The sequence below is a fragment of the Schistocerca cancellata genome, chromosome 1 (assembly GCF_023864275.1).
Source record: "Schistocerca cancellata isolate TAMUIC-IGC-003103 chromosome 1, iqSchCanc2.1, whole genome shotgun sequence".
Lineage (NCBI taxonomy): Eukaryota > Metazoa > Arthropoda > Insecta > Orthoptera > Acrididae > Schistocerca > Schistocerca cancellata.
In genome coordinates this window covers 118839045-118855541 of record NC_064626.1, presented here as the reverse complement: position 1 = coordinate 118855541, position 16497 = coordinate 118839045, and the positions used below count along the sequence as shown (strand labels likewise).

The 16497-nt window shown below is 38.0% G+C and overlaps 1 protein-coding gene across 1 annotated transcript in view; it reads right to left on the bottom strand.

Moving 5' to 3' along the window:
• Positions 1 to 16143, bottom strand: part of LOC126166621 (DNA polymerase beta-like) — a 56512-nt gene extending 40369 nt beyond the window's left edge. Inside the window, exons 1-3 of the mRNA XM_049920417.1 lie at positions 15829 to 16143; positions 4914 to 5113; positions 4613 to 4773 (exon numbers count right to left, since the gene is read on the bottom strand). Coding sequence (XP_049776374.1) covers positions 4613 to 4773; positions 4914 to 5113; positions 15829 to 15931 — 464 coding nt within the window. The 5' untranslated portion in view covers positions 15932 to 16143. The remainder of the gene's footprint in view (positions 1 to 4612; positions 4774 to 4913; positions 5114 to 15828) is intronic.
• Between the last annotated feature and the right edge of the window lie 354 nt (positions 16144 to 16497).

Genomic DNA, 16497 nt, shown 5'->3' with positions numbered 1-16497 from the left:
ATGGGGACAATTCGCGCCCCCATCGTGGTCATCTTGTGAATGACTTTCTTCAGGATAAGGACATCGCTTGATTAGAGTGGCCAGCGTGTTCTCCAGACATGAACCCCAACGAACATGCCTGGGATGGATTGTAAAGGGCTGTTTATGGACGACGTGACCCACCAACCAGTCTGAGGGACCTATGCCAAATCGTCATCGAGGAGTGAGATAATCTGGACCAACAGTGCCTTGATGAACTAGTGGATAATATACCACAACAAATACAGGCATGCTGGGTATTAGAGGTACAAGTGTGTACAGCAATCTGGACCACCACCTCTGGAGGTCTCTCTGTATGGTGGTACAACACGCAATGTGTGGTTTTCATGAGCAATAAAAATGGTTGAGATGATGTTTATGTTGATCTCTATTCCAATTTTCTGTACAAGTTCCGGAACCGAGGCGATGCAAACCTTTTTTTGATGTGTGTATTTCTTGTCACCAGTAATGATCTGGATAAGATCAATATTGTTCATAAGACAACTGATGATAAGCAAGTACAAATGCACATATGGCCATCCACAAAGTTTTTTATTTTGGCTTTGTGGTACTCATGCACATGATTTTTTTAGCCTTCCCAACTGCATGCAAATGTCGCATAATGGTGAAATAATCGCAGTTCATCACATTCGGCAGTTCTCACGCACACTGACATGAGTCATTGTGGATTAATGCATTCAAACAATTCATCAAAGCCAAACAGCCTTTCTGACTATTAAACTCAAATAGAAGAACAAGTCAAAATCGTTGCAATTTCTCTACTTGACACTCCATTTCCTAGCACCCACAGCTCAACTCACAAAATTACAAAGTGTAAACTTATTTAGCAACAGTGAACTACAAATAAAAAATGACATTCAAAAAATGAACCCATAGCAACTAGAATACCAACATGCAAAACAAAAATGCCACAAATTTATGCAGCAACCTAATATATTCTCTTGCTTCCATAACTGAACCATTTAATCCTATTTTTGCTGCTACATTTATAAAGTGACTGTTAAAAGTGCTTGCCACTTGTGAATTATCTGTCACAACATTGACATTTAGTTTAATTGTTATTGTGTTATTGTACAGTGACTGGATGTCCTGTCTCCTAATTTTTTAGGAAAGTAACTTTCAAATATTGACACAAATTTACTGTAGAATAAACTGAATCTGACATTAGCACATCTTTCTACATTACATTGGGTACATACTAATTGTTTCAGACTGAGTACTGTCTACAAAAATGTCATCAATGTCCTACTATCTTGCTGTATGTGAGTTGGAATATTAGCTGCTAAAATTGAAAGTTTCCCAGAGGGGATTTGTAGACTGTTACAATCATCAAAAAGTATTCTGCAGTAACAACTCACAAGCAAATGCTTCTGGTTTCTTATCAACACAAAACCTACTTGTTTCAATGTTTGACTTTTTGTCCAACTTTTACACATGTTGCAACTCCTCTGTTTTCCATGTTAAGTCTACATGAAAATGATGCAAATGTATAGTTCCTGATATTTAACTTCTCCATCTCTTTGGGTACATGGTGATCAGACAGTACATAATATCTATCACTTCAAATTTTCCACATCTTGTAAGCATACAAGAAACTCATCTGCTCCTGTCCTGCTCTAATTTCTTTCAGTACTATCTGTAGCCTAATTCTAGCCTATAAAATGTGCCCCTTTGACTCCAGTAATCACAAAGATTTGGACTTGGCTGCTTGTGCCTCCCTTATTCCGTCATTGACCCAAACTACGCAATACCCTTGTCTGTCCCTATGCCACCCGTGCTCCAAACCACTTGTCTCATGGATCATACTTCTGCAACAGACCCAGATGCCAGATCCATCCCAAACATCCTTCCACTACTACCTACTCCAGTCCTATCACAAGTGTATCCTATCCAATCAATGGCAGGGCCACACATGAAAGCAGCCATGTGATCTACCTAATTAGCTGCAACTACTGTGCCACATTCTATGTGGGCATAACAACTAACAAGATGTCTGTCTGCGTGAGTAGCCACAGCCAGACTGTGGCCAAGAGACAGCTGGATCACAAAGTTGTTGAACATGCCCACCAGTACGGTGTGCTTCACTTTAACGGCTGCTTCACAACCTGTGCCATTTAGATTCTCCCCACCAACGGCAGCTCTTCTGAGATGCGCAGTTGGGAACTTTCTCTATAACGTATCCTTCACCCCTGTAAGCCCCCTTGTCTCATCCTTCCCTAGTCCCTGTCCTCCAGCACCTGTCCCTACCCTCACTCCCGCTCCAGTACTACACATGCCTTGTATCTCACCAGTTTACTTACAGTCTTTTCCTCTTCTCTACTTCTGTCTCTTCCACAACCACCCTGCCTCCCCCACCTCGCTTCTGATGCTGCATCTAGCAGCCCTATCCTGTCCTCGCCACATCCCTGCAGGGTCTCACAGACAGCACTAACATCTTTCCCCATCCCTACCATGTTATCCCCCCCCCCCCCCCCCTTCCCACTCTGCACCTTCCTTACCCCCACAAACCACTCCAGCTAGATTGCTACTCACACCACATGCAGATGCGTATTAGTGCACAGAGACAGTGACTGCATGCATGCACGCGTTTGTGTGTGTGTGTGTGTGTGTGTGTGTGTGTGTGTGAGCGCGCGCGCGCGCGAGTGCATGCATGCACGTGTTTTCTAATTCTGAACAAGAACTGAGTCTGAAAGCTGAAAAATCTTTCTAAGGTTTTTTTTTTTTTTTTCACTGTGCTTGTCTGTGACACAAAGCCTCCTCTATGTGGTGAGTAGCACATCACCGCTAATCAAAATGGCTCTGAGCACTATGAGACTTAACTTCTGAGGTCACCAGTCCCCTAGAACTTAGAAGAACTTAGAACTACTTAAACCTACCTAACCTAAGGACATCACACACATCCATGCCCGAGGCAGGATTTGAACCTGTGACTGTAGCGATCGCGCAGTTCCAGAATGTAGCACCTAGAACCGCTCGGCCACTCCGTCTAATCAAAAGTATCATCATATGCAAATATCTCCTCTCTACTTAGCATTGTTTCGAGATTGCAGCTGGTCAACATTTTCTACCAAGCACGATATTTCATCTGGCCACCTGCCAGAAAACTACAAGTGAGCTGTCGAAGACTAACACTGACTACCTATTCACACAATTAATCAGCACATTGTCTACGTTCCGTGCTTGCACCATCATCATACCTGCAAGACAAATCACTGAGGCAGTAAATTTCCATCAAGGCAGTGCGGTCGGTCTTGCTGATACAGTCATGACACATGTGCAAAATGCTTACTGTGTGCAAATAAAATGTGTGTGACAGGTAGACGAAGGCAGTCTTCAGTAGATCACCTGAAGGTATCTGACAGGTGCCCAGAAGAAAACCTGGCTGCACTCCTGATACATCATTCAGTATTAAGTATGATGGGAAAATGTAGATGAAGAAAATCTCAAAATTCAAATCTCCCTCTTGTGTACACTACTAGCCAGATTTATGCTTGTACACTAGTAGCAGCCCAATCTCTTCACCAGAACTATTTTGTCACCCAGTACTCAGATTTACAGTTTGCAAATCATGAATCTACTAATAATATACAGCCCTGAAACAATCTGCATTATCATACACTAAAACTACAATTTTACAAGTATGACACAAAGTAAACTTAGGGTACGTCAGTCTTCTCACATGTGATACAAGTACTATTGAGTGATATCAAATAAATATCAAGCTAGTCACCCCTTCTTCAAGTTTTACATCCTTTTCCAGATAAATTTCCTAATGACTGCCATGCACATTACAGGTAAAAACAAACTGGATAATGTATGTTTTTCATGCAATAATTTAGTTTCTTTAATTTTCTCTATATTACCGACTTAGCTATTTCAGTATACAGTTCATTAAAAGTATAGACATCAGATAGAAAGTTCCTGGAGAATCATAAACTTGTGGAATAATGCGAGGACTTTTTCTGGATAAATATGGAATCTCAAATGTCTCTGTACCAACTTGGGTGCAGAAAAGAGAACTACAACAAATAATTACCAACAACCTGGTGCTGTCATCTCAGCAGCATATTACTGGAAACTATTTCTATCCTTTGTGGCCCTCTTGTTAAATTACAGAGAGACATCTCAGTGGCTACCATGGGTAAACAAATTTCAAATCCAAAGTTCCAAGGTTTAGTCTTCAGTCAGTCCTTTTTTTGTGGTCACTTATCATTACTACTGACAACGTTTTGTTAACATGAAAAATCCACATTTAACTGTAAGGTTCCCAATAGCTGACAGAGTGAATTAGTTCAAATGTTGGAGGAAGACAAGAGCATACCACTTCCAACAGTAAGGTGCTGAAACATTCAAAACAATGTCTGGGTTGAGAACAGTTTTACCCTGTTTTCCATACAATATAATAGGAAGTTCTAGTACGTGTCAGTCTCACATAAATTTAGATGAAACCTGAAGTTTAACTGTACAAGGCAAATTTAACAGTTACAACAACAGAGTAAGTGACAATTATGATACCAGACTAATTTAGCCTTATTCCAACAGAAGCACTAATAAACAACCCTACTAAGCTCACCTCAACCCAATAAGCTGGTGATGATTAAGTTTCTCTTTGTTTTTCTTTAAATCTTCAATGCTTTTAATACCAGAATCAACAAGTTCTTTTGCTTTTGCTGGTCCTATACCTGAAACTCTTGTTAACTCATTTATTGCTTTTGAAGAATCATCATTTCTAATCTGAAAAAAGATTAAGGAAAAAGATGAAATTTGTATTTGCTCATAGAAACAATTGTGCTTTACTCCAATTGAAAAATTATGTTTTCCGCAAGTCCACTAAAAAGAGTTACGTTCAACACGGAGCTTTCAAAAACACTTACATTTTCCACTTTCCGCAGCTTCCCTGTCTCCAGGAACTCATCTATCTTTTTGGCAATTTTTTCTCCCACTCCCGGCAGCTTTCGAGCTTCTGCACCAGATTTGACACGTGTAGGGTGTGCCGCAAGAGTTGACGCCGCTTTACGGTATGCATTATACTTGTGGATATTGCGACTAACATTTCGCTCATAATCAGCCAACTCTAAATCAAAATGAGAGATGTGTCATGTCAAGTATTCAGAAGTAATCGAGCAGAAAAAGTAAGGTTGTACTTCATTCTGTTTTATTGGCAGAATCTTCAGGGGCCTTGCAGCTAAGGTGAAAACAGTGGTTATTCCACAGAAGCATCTAGTATGAATATTACTTAAAGTTAATAAACAAACATCTTGCAGAAGCCTCTTCAGTGCCCTAGAGCTTTTTACACTTACATTCCAATACATACACTAATACTACTTGTGATTAAGAACAAGAATAAATTTAGGATGAATTCAGCAATTCATACTCACAATATTAGAAGGTATAATTTCCAAGCAGACTAAAAGGAAAGTCATATAGCATGAATGGTTGGGAGACCCCAAAGGGTAGGTTCAGCCACCTAATTGGGAAGATTTTCCCTTCTTCACACCTGTATGCCCTTTCCTACATGAAGTATGAGAGGTGTGTGGGAAAGTGTATTTGTTAAATGAAGATGAATGTAATGGGTGTGTATGTGTGCAAAGTGTTGTTTCCTACTTGTGTTGGAGATAATGAGAGGAGAGAGAGGGTGAAACCCAGTGCTGGCACACAGCCTATTCCTTTTGAAGAGCATCAACGGGGCAGCCCACCTGTTCTCTCGGCCGTAAAGTCAAGGGGAAAATTATCAACAGCATAAAAGTTTACCTGGACAATTACCCATGCACACACTAGCCACCTCCAACGGTGATTAATTTAAGTAATTTGATGAGAATCAGTGTACCCATACCAGCACAGTCATCAACTCCAAACAGGCTATGAATCAGGATATAGAATGGAGTTTTATATTATGGTGCAAAAGTGCTAAACAGATTGTCAGTGAACATCAGACAGGAAATTGCACATTTCCAAATATTTAAAAACAAAGTAAGAGAATTCCTCATTAGCCACTCCTTATACAATTTATCAGAATGACTGTACTCAAGAATGTAAATTTTGAATAACTTTCATATTTGTATTAGTGCTCTGTGCAAAGCTACATAAATTCTTTGTCTGAAATATTGGATAAAAACAGAAGCTGAGTAGACCATGAGGAGGAGCAGCAGATTCTTTCAAAGGAACTGTTTTTCTCCTAACATAAATATATGTTGTCATCTAGAAGTAATCGCCTCAATTATCAGTTTGAGTAGATTAGTGCTAGTCATTATTTTTGTTAGTATATATTACAGAAATAGCCAACAATGTTTCTTCCCCCTCTTAATGTATAACTTGACTCAGTCCACATCCCTGAGGTTCTCCTTGTGATGGGATTGACATAACAAGATGTGGGGATGGATGGATGGATGAATGATTATGCTACCAATCTCCTTTTATATGCCTATTGTAATCCTGCTGAACAAAAATTTGAATTAACTGTAGCTCTATCTTACTTTTTCACCCTCTTCCTCCCTCTCCCCACCTTTTTATGGAAATTCAAGTGAAAGACAAGAAAATGCCATATCACTCAACAGAAGCTATAGAGAAATCCTTTTCATTTTATTTAAAAAGTATATGCTGTATTCAGTACTATATTGATAAGCACTCTGAGCCCTTTCTAAGCCTGTGGTGCAGTCATCCACTGCAGTGGGCAACTGTTAATGTTGCTACTTTGGTGCTGTTAATTAGTCCTGAGGCTCAAAATGCATGCAGTCCACTCCAGTGGATACTCCCTGCTGGTGTTGTGCCCTGGGTGCATTTGCAGCCTCAGGACTAACTAAAATTGTCAAAGAAGCTACATTAACAACTCTCTACTACAGTGGACAACCACTACACAGTTCATTCTCCTTTTTATCTCATCTGATAATAATTCAGTTGTCTTCAATTGTCCTGAGTATAAAAACCCATCAACTGGTTCTATGAGTTTATTGTAGATTTATAAAATTAATTTTTCAGTGTCTTCATTCTTATTTTAGTCTTACTAAATTTGATTTTGAAGCTTACTTTCAAACTTCCTGCATTAAGTTCATGCACTTAGTTTTGGGGTGAATCTGCATGGCAGCATAGAGTTCAGTGTCATCAGCCAAAATAATGTGGTTTCCATATCTTCCAATTATATGTATTTTGTCTTCGTTTTCAATAGATTAGGAATCTGAATCCTTTCTCAGTGACTACTGAGAAGAGTTTTGGTGATTTGAAATCATGTTGTTTGATTCCTCTTACAATTTTGAATTTCTTACTATCCTGATGAAGGTGTAGCACAGAACATATTTACTTTTTGGTACAGTGTTGCATAATGAACCAATACCTTACTTTTCAGGGGCTCTATGTAGCAATTTTGATCAATATGAGACGAATGCTTTCTCAAAGTCTATGTAAACTAGAAACAGGCAATTCATACACACTGTTTCGTTCTATACTTTTGTCTATTTCACTCTAATTATTTGTAATCCTAGCTTGTTCCTTGTGTTATGGATTATGGGAAGCTAACAGCCAAGAGCTGCACACAATGTGCGGATGAACCTCCCACTTTTTTCCTTATAAGCTAAAGACTGCTTTATTTTAAAGACATTGCCATAGTATATAAATAATGATTAACAACAGTTTAAGCAATTTAATAACATTTTTGTACATAATTTATGAATAAAGGTAACAACTCACTGAATGGTACAGGTGTTGACTTGCTGACAGACACGTGTGTGTGTGTGTGTGTGTGTGTGTGTGTGTGTGTTGACTTATTGGCTCCACTATTCAGTAGTTTTCAGTTTTGCTTATGTGGCTATTACCAACTCAGTGCCTCCACCATTCAGTGAGTTTGTTACCTTTACTCCTTAATTATCTACAGTCCACCATAACTTTCCATTACCATATTATTAAGTTTTTTCTAGTCACTGTGGTATGATCTTTCTCTTCAATGCAAAGAAATAAAAAACTTACATATTACCAAGAAAAACTTATTCCGTCAACAAACTAGAAACTATATTTTACTGTCATATACAATAATGTTATTGTTTTTGTTGTGGTCTCCAGTCCTGAGACTGGTTTGATGCAGCTCTCCATGCTACTCTATCCTGTGCAAGGTTCTTCATCTCCCAGTACTTACTGCAACATACATCCTTCTGAATCTGCTTAGTGTATTCATAGCCTATCCATTTCCCTTTTTAAATTTTCTAACCTACCTGCCCGATTAAGGGATCTGATATTCCACGTTCCAATCCATAGAACGCCAGTTTTCTTTCTCCTCATAACGACAACCTCTTAGAGTAGTCCCTGCCCAGAGATCCGAATGGGGGACTATTTTACCTCCGGAATATTTTACCCAAGAGGACGCCATCATCATTTAACCATACAGTAAAGCTGCATGCCCTCGGTCCCCTTGCTTTCAGCCGTTCGCAGTACCAGCAGAGCAAGGCCGTTTTGGTTAGTGTTACAAGGCCAGATCAGTCAATCATCCAGATTGTTGCCCCTGCAACTACTGAAAAGGCTGCTGCCCCTCTTCAGGAACCACACGTTTGTCTGGCCTCTCAACAGATACCCCTCCGTTGTGGATGCACCTACAGTACGGCCATCTGTATCGCTGAGGCACGCAAGCCTCCCCACCAATGGTAAGGTCCATGGTTATTGGTATTGGATATGGAATGGAACTACCAGTTAGCTGAAGCTTTGAGTTGATCTGCAGTCAATCTGTGCTCCAAGCAGAAGAGCACCACACCACAGAAACTAGGCATTAAAATTCAATTTACAACCCAGTATGTGTTAAATGCGGCACAAAGTGTTCAAGGGAAGCAACTCCGTCTACTGAATGAAATCTATGTATTTATCCTTTGATCATTGTTTGGAAGTGGTGCTGAGTAAGTTAATGCATTAATAAAGGCATACATACATATATACAAGTTATGAAGAACAAATGTTAACAAAATTACCAAATGGATAATCAGGCAGACCCGGCAACAAAGTAGAAGAATTATCTACATCTCAACTAAAAATTCTAAATACAGAATTATCAGAGAATACGAGTCACAATTGGATTAGTTTAGTTGGTTGATACTGTCATTCTCGTCAGTTACAGGCCCCACTGGTGCCAAAACAAAAGTTACAAGTAACTGAAGACCACACCAAAGTAGTTCACAAATTCTGTTGATAAATGAAGCAGAAGACGTAAATATTATATGTAGAAAACTAAAGTCTCCACATACAGCCAAGGCACCCAGGCCTTGTGACTTCATTATATTTTATATTGTGAATGCAAATCAGTTTACCTCCTTACTTTCTTCAGAATGAATTTTCATTTTTCAGTAATGTGTGCTGATATGAAACTACCTAGCAGATTAAAACTGTGCGCCAGACCGGACTCGAACCTTTGCCTTTTGTAGGCAAGTGCTCTACTGACTGAGCTACCGATACAGGACTCACAACTTGGTATTACAGCTTCACTTCTGTCAGGACCTCATCCCCCACCTTCCTGACTTACTAGCAATTCTGGAAGAAGGACACATCATAAACATGACTTAAACACAGCCTGCAGGACTGTTTCCTGGGTGAATTCTTTACTCTACACCAGATTTTGCACTGATATAAGACTTCCTGGCAGATTAAAACTGTGAAAAGAGCAGGACTCAAACTGGGGACATTTGTCCTTCACAGCTAAGTGCTTCACTGACTGAGTTACCCAAGCACGATTCACGACACTCCCTCACGGCTTCACTTCTGCAAGTACCTTATCTGATATTAAGGCTCATACCAGCACATACTCCATGCAGAGTGAAAAATTCATTCTGGAAACAAACCCCCAGGCTGTGGCTAAGCCAAGTCTCCACAATATATTTTTCTTCCAGGAGTGATAGTACCATAAGTTAAGCAGTTCAGCAGAGAATACACTGTGATGATCATTTGCGACAAGTGACTATTATGTGCTAGATGTGAACTTTAACCCGGATGCCTAATTTATTTGAGTAAACCACTACAAGCAGTGCCATGTCAGAACCCTTCAGACGCTATCCAGCAAAACCCCTGAACCTTAATGTTAAAGAATATACCAGAGCTTGACTTTAGCACAGCCTTAGTGTTGTTACTACACTGCAAATCTGACAGAGAGAATGACATCATCACAAGCTATGGGTTACAAAAATCCATTAGATCACCATATTCTTTTCTCAAAGCTGCTAGTGCTCCATAATTATGGAGAGGAAGTCTCTAAAGTTTACAACAGAAGTAAAGACATACTAACATGTGAGCTGCCCTTAAATGAATGCTCAAATGGTACAACTGGAACAGCACAGCTCAAAAAGGTATTGTATCATTCATGTCTTGGTCTAGCACACAGTTTTCACCTGTCTTACATGCTGTTACAATTTGTATCACCTCATACAAAGTTATCAAAATCTTATGAACAACACTGAAGCTAAGTCAAATCTGTAAAGCACAATCTTAGATCAACATAATTAAAGTAGTAGTTAACTCTATGCTATGTTGTACAGTGAATACGCAAGACATACCGGTATTTAAAATAAAGACATACATGTTGCACTGGTATAAAAAAGGGATGTATGAATGCTATTCAAGGTACCGCTTTAGAATAAGCAATTTTAATTGAAACAAGTTAACTATGAAAATAATTAACTGGAGTGATCAGAAGAGAATGTGTGGATTCTTGGTGCTTTACAAATGCTTGGGGCACTTACTGTGAACATGAAAAGGTGTAATGCAGACAATGTGTGATGTATATCCCCTGGCCTCCAGTAACTACTACTTAAGCACATTAACAACTATGAACGAAACATTTATTCCTTTTCATGTTTGTCACCAACAAAAGGTCATAATTTCAGAACATTGAAATGGAAGCAATGAAAGTGACAGCCGAAGGGTTACACCAAGAAAGTATTTCTACCACAATTTCTCTAGGTTAACCCTCAGTTGATATAAACCGAAAACCTTTGAGTAAATAGTACATATGCTTCAGTGACTGCCTGTCAGTCATGGAAACTCAGTAATACAGTGCCAAAAAATCAGGACATGGGTGAATGTAGGCCTAAATGAGTAAGTTGTGTAAATGAAGTGTAGTTGGCGTCATCGCTTCGTTAAGATGGCTGGACTGTAGCCACAGCTGAAATGTCACTGTGACAACGGAATCCGTTTCGTGACACAAGTTGAGGGATATGCTTTTCAATGACTATCACATGGTGGGAACATGAGTTGGACAACTGAACTTCCTCACCCAACCACCACTTGAGTGGCAAATTAGGAAGACTTAAAAGTATATTAACTTAAATTGAAATTAAAGTTTCTAAATGACTACTATGAACAATTATAAAATTATGACTTCAAATTCATGACTGTTTCTATGCCATAGGGCAGTTTTCAGTTAATATCTACATCAACACTCTGCAAACCACTGTGAAGTGCACAGCAGAGGGCCCCTCCCATTGTACCAGTTATTAGAGCTTTCTTCTGTTCCAGTCACATATGGGTCATGGAAAAAATGATTGCTTAAATGCCTTTGTGCATGCTGTAAGTAGTCTAATCACATCTTCTTGATCCCTAAGGGAGCAATACATAGAAGGCTGTAATATATTTCTAAATTCCTCACTTAAAGTTGGCTCTAGAAAGATAGTTTGTGTCTATCTTCATGCACATGCCAGTTCAGTTATTTCAGCATCTTCATGATGCACTCGCTTGGAATGAACAAACCTGTGATAATTTGTGCTGCCCTCATTTAAAGCTAGTTGCCAACATTGGCACCACTTTGAAATCTTATCAAGATCTAACTGAATATTTGCACAGCTTGTTTCAGACATTACTTCATTACAAATAATTGTATCGTCTGCAAAAAGTCAGAAGTTATTATTAATATCATCCGCAAGGTCAAGAAAATCTAAATCCTATGTCTATTGAAGACTCTGAATTAAGGATAACTTGCTGTGTCCTCCCTACCAAACGACCTTAATCCTGCCACAAATTTCAGTTGATACTCCACACAATTTTACTTTTAATTATAACCACAGGTGTGGTACTGAATCAAATGTTTTTTGGAATTCGAGAAATACTGCATCTACCTGACTGCCTTGATCTGTGGTTTTCAGTATGCCACATGAGAAAAGTGAGAGTTGGATTTCACATTATCTATGTTTTCAGAATCCTGGCTGGTTGGCATGGAGGTCATTCTGTTCAAGGTAGATTATTACTTTTGAACTCAGAATATGTTCTAAGATTCAACAATAAATGCATTTTAAGGGTACTGCACGGTAGTGTTGTGGATCACTACTGTTATCCTACTTGTAGACTGGTGTGGCCTGTGCTTTCTTCCAACTAACAGGTACAGTTTTTTGTTCCAGGTGTAATGTCTCTTGCAGCGGTCTCTCTGCGATATTTTCAGAAATTTTATAAATTATATAACTCAGTACATATCTCTTCTTATCTTACCGATTATCAATGCAAAGTAGTTTCAAGCCCAATTATTCCTTGGAGCGTCCATTTACTCCATGGAATAGCTTCTCTGCTATCTATGTTTTCTCTTAGGAAAAGAATGAGAACTTCTTGCCGATTAGTCGTGAAAGAAGGAGGATGTATATGTATGTATTGTTGGGCTAGTCGCCATCTTGATGAGATTCTGTATGAGAAGGAATTTAATACATGAACTAAACTAAAGTAAGTGTGTTCGCATATTATTTAACTGATTATTATTGACAGTGTCTGCTTACTACACTGTGTTGCACGGGATCAGTGGGGAACATCTGATTTACACTGGACGAACCTGCCGTTTTGTATGCTCAAGATATCCAGTTATTTCAAATAAATAGGCTAACACGGTCTTACCAGCAGATCTCCGGTCTTCCCCATGTGATCACCGAAAGTTAATAATTATTACAAATGTTTCCAGGAGATCGACTGACAATTTTCGTCGCACCGAGACTTCGAAATTGCTTCACTGCCTTATGGAATTTAAGTTAAGCTCAATTTAATCAGGATAGAACAGTATTGAACTGTGTGAATGTGATAAGCCTGCTTTGTGAATGAAAATTCCCTTAATATACGCATGTTTTTACTATCCTGATCAGTGAAGCTAAATCAGGCGGGTGAGAGAGAGGAGCCACATTTCAGTACAGAATCTGATAGGGATTCCATCAGGCCCAGGAGCTTTGTTCAATTTTAAGGCTTTCAATGTCACTGACACTAATATCTATTTCACTAATCCTTTCAGTGGTGCGAGAATTAAACTGAGGTAATAATCATGCTAACATTTGAAAGTGGAATTAAGTACTTCTCATTTTGCTTTCCTACTCTCAATTTCAGTTCCTATTTTCTCCACGACTGACTGGACACCAACTTTGGTACCAGTAATAGCCACTGCATACAACCAGAGTTTCTTTGGATTTTGTGAAAGATCTTTTGACACTATTCTGGTATGGTAGTCACTGAAGGTTTTACGGATTGCACTCTTGACAGTAAAACTAGTTTAACTCAACATCTCTATCTACAGCCTTCTGCTTCATTTTACACCTGCTATGCAGCAGTCACTGCTTTTTATGAGTTCCTTTACAGTGACTGTATCCTATGGAGAGTCCCTCCCAACACAAACAGTTCTACCGGGCACGTCTGTCAGTTCTTCTACATGTTCCTGTTCAGAGCAAAAATTAGCTTTCGCCCACAGTCTTCGTCAGAAAAGTTTCTTTCTGACTAAGAATGTGGCCAAAAGCTAACGCGTAAGTGTATTTTCATTGTGCCTTTCATGACCAACATTAAGTTTGATATGATTATAGATACAAGTCACTCTTGCAAATAAACAGAATGTAGCTATATACTCACTGAGATTATTGTAAATCAATTGACACACAGTACATAAAAGTAAAAAACTGTAAACATGCTCCAAAACGTGCAAATAATTAAGAATGATTAATTATTGGTGTTGTCTCACTAAGCTCAATGACTGCTTAAATGTACGGGTTAACACAAAATGAAACCCTCTACCACATGTACACTTAAAATGCATCACATTCTTCACATGGCAGTTCTCAATAACCTAATGAAATCTAAGCTTCTTTTCACAAAGTAGAGTACACTTTTCAACGTGCAGGAAAGTTAGTGATGGAGTACCTCAAAGATGTGCAGCTTATTGTTCTTGATTTATCATATCATTTCTCAACATCAGAAATCATGTGTTCTGAGAAGGTACAACATATTTTTTTTCTTTTTTTTCCTTAATAGACATAATGCAACTGATTTACAGCAAAACTGTCTCACACAATAATAGCTAAAGTGTGGTTTAGAAATTTTATTCTTAAAAATGACAAACAATAAGGTATGGCTAAGCTTGCATCTTAAAATAACAAAACTTAGATACAGTATAATGTTATAATTAAGAGGATGTGACACTGAACAAACATCTTGAACAAATTTCCTAGAGTATTGTGAGATGTTTATACAAAATAATGAAACCTTGTCAAAATAGTAAGCAAAAGTTCAGTAAATAAGGTTCTGTTAGAAGAGTGATTATGGACTGCCAAATACTTAGCCCAATGTTTTTATACACTGAGTTAAAAAAACAAGATGCATTAAGGCATATGCCATTTTCCAGAAATAAGCATAGAAGGAATGAGCAATTGGAATGATGATACAGACCATCAATGTGGAATTATGAAGTCCTGAACATTTTAGTCAATTTCAAATCACAATTATACACCCTATTATCTGAAATTATAAAGCAATTTTGGTCTGAAAACTATAGTGCTGCAGGCCTACTTGGTATGGTCCCATCGCAAGCCATATGTCCTTCCCTTTCTTTAACGTTTTGAACTGACCTACTAAATCAGTTACAGGAGGACCTACAGTCTAACATGGACTCCAAAACCACAGTGCAATTTGGCATTTTTGACTAGTAATTGCCAGAGACAATAAGTGACATAGAAGTGAATATCAAGGCATTATATACGTTAAACAAGTGCGTCAGATTACAAAAAATAACCCCCATTAATTCAGTAACAGAGTTCTGCAGACTCCAATAAGCTCTACCTTCAGGGATATGGAATGAGTCAAGATATACAGTAACAGAAGACAAAGGCAGCAAAGAAACTTAATGAATATACTGTTTTAACATTAAACTATTACTATTCTGCTGGGTTACATTTACACTTATGCTATCTAAATTTAATCAAATAAATCAACAATAAAGTTATTCTTTTGAAATACCTTGCCATCTATTCCACTTTACAATAAAGCTGCTGTTTATCTGTCATTAGTAGGTTAATATTTACTTGATTATAATGAAATTTTTCAAGGAAAATTTTTTTTACAACTATAAATACTTAGTCATATCTACAGAATAGTCCAACTTGCGATACAGGTTTATAACAAACACTGCTACTTGCCATGTGTCTAATAGCAATTATTCAATCCTTGAATCTAGACATTCACATAAATTGTAGAGCAGTTAATGAGATACGTTTTTAATTGAAAAGAATTCCCAACTTCTTGCCTTTTGCCAGACAAGAATTTGTTAACTATCTGACCACCACATTACACAATTCCATTCTGAAACCTGGGCAAGAAGGAAAATATTGTAACACACAATTTTCTTACTAATTACTTCTTTTGACCAAAAAACATTATTTTCCAATGAATTATTTGAAGGAATTGAGAAGTTAAAAATGCATCTCTTGATTTCAGACTGAAATGAGAAAATGGTACTGTCTATTGGTTTATACTACAATTAGAAATACATTAGTTCTTCAGACTAAAATATAAGTCAGCCATTTTGTTTTATTTTGTGTACTGTACTTGATGTTTTCGAGTATAAATAATATTTCTGCTGCTGCTTCCTTGTTTCAGTAGAATCTCGGATAACCCAACATTTGGAAATTGGTTTGGCTAATAAAGACATAATGTTGAACGAACACCGAAATTTATCCTCAACTACATTGCAGACTAAAGAGGTAAATCTCGCTGTTGAAGAAATGTATATTTTCTGAAAATAAGAACATATAACGTAGTAGTATAGGATAGGCGTGATAGGGAGGCGTAGTAGGAGATAAAATATAAGCCCTATATGGAATCGAAATGCAGCGCTACGTTACATGCCAGAACTAAGTAAACTACACATAATGGGGCAGCTTTTTGCTTGTGTGTTCACCAATGCTGATTTCTTTACGGCACAAATTGTTAAATACAGACACAACAAATTGGTGACAATTCCATCATTGAGCTCACCCAGTAATAATTCACAAATATCATAATTAGGGTTGTTTTCACTAGACTGGGCCTTTCTTTTACTCATATTTTAACTGCAGAGTAAAAACAATACAATATTCAATTCAACGTAATAAGAACTCGTCTCATGCAATTCACTTTGAACTTTTCAAATTACCAAACAATAACACAGAAATCGACATAAGTAATAAATCGATATTTCAAACAAACATGTCAATTGCTTGGTATCGATATCACCAA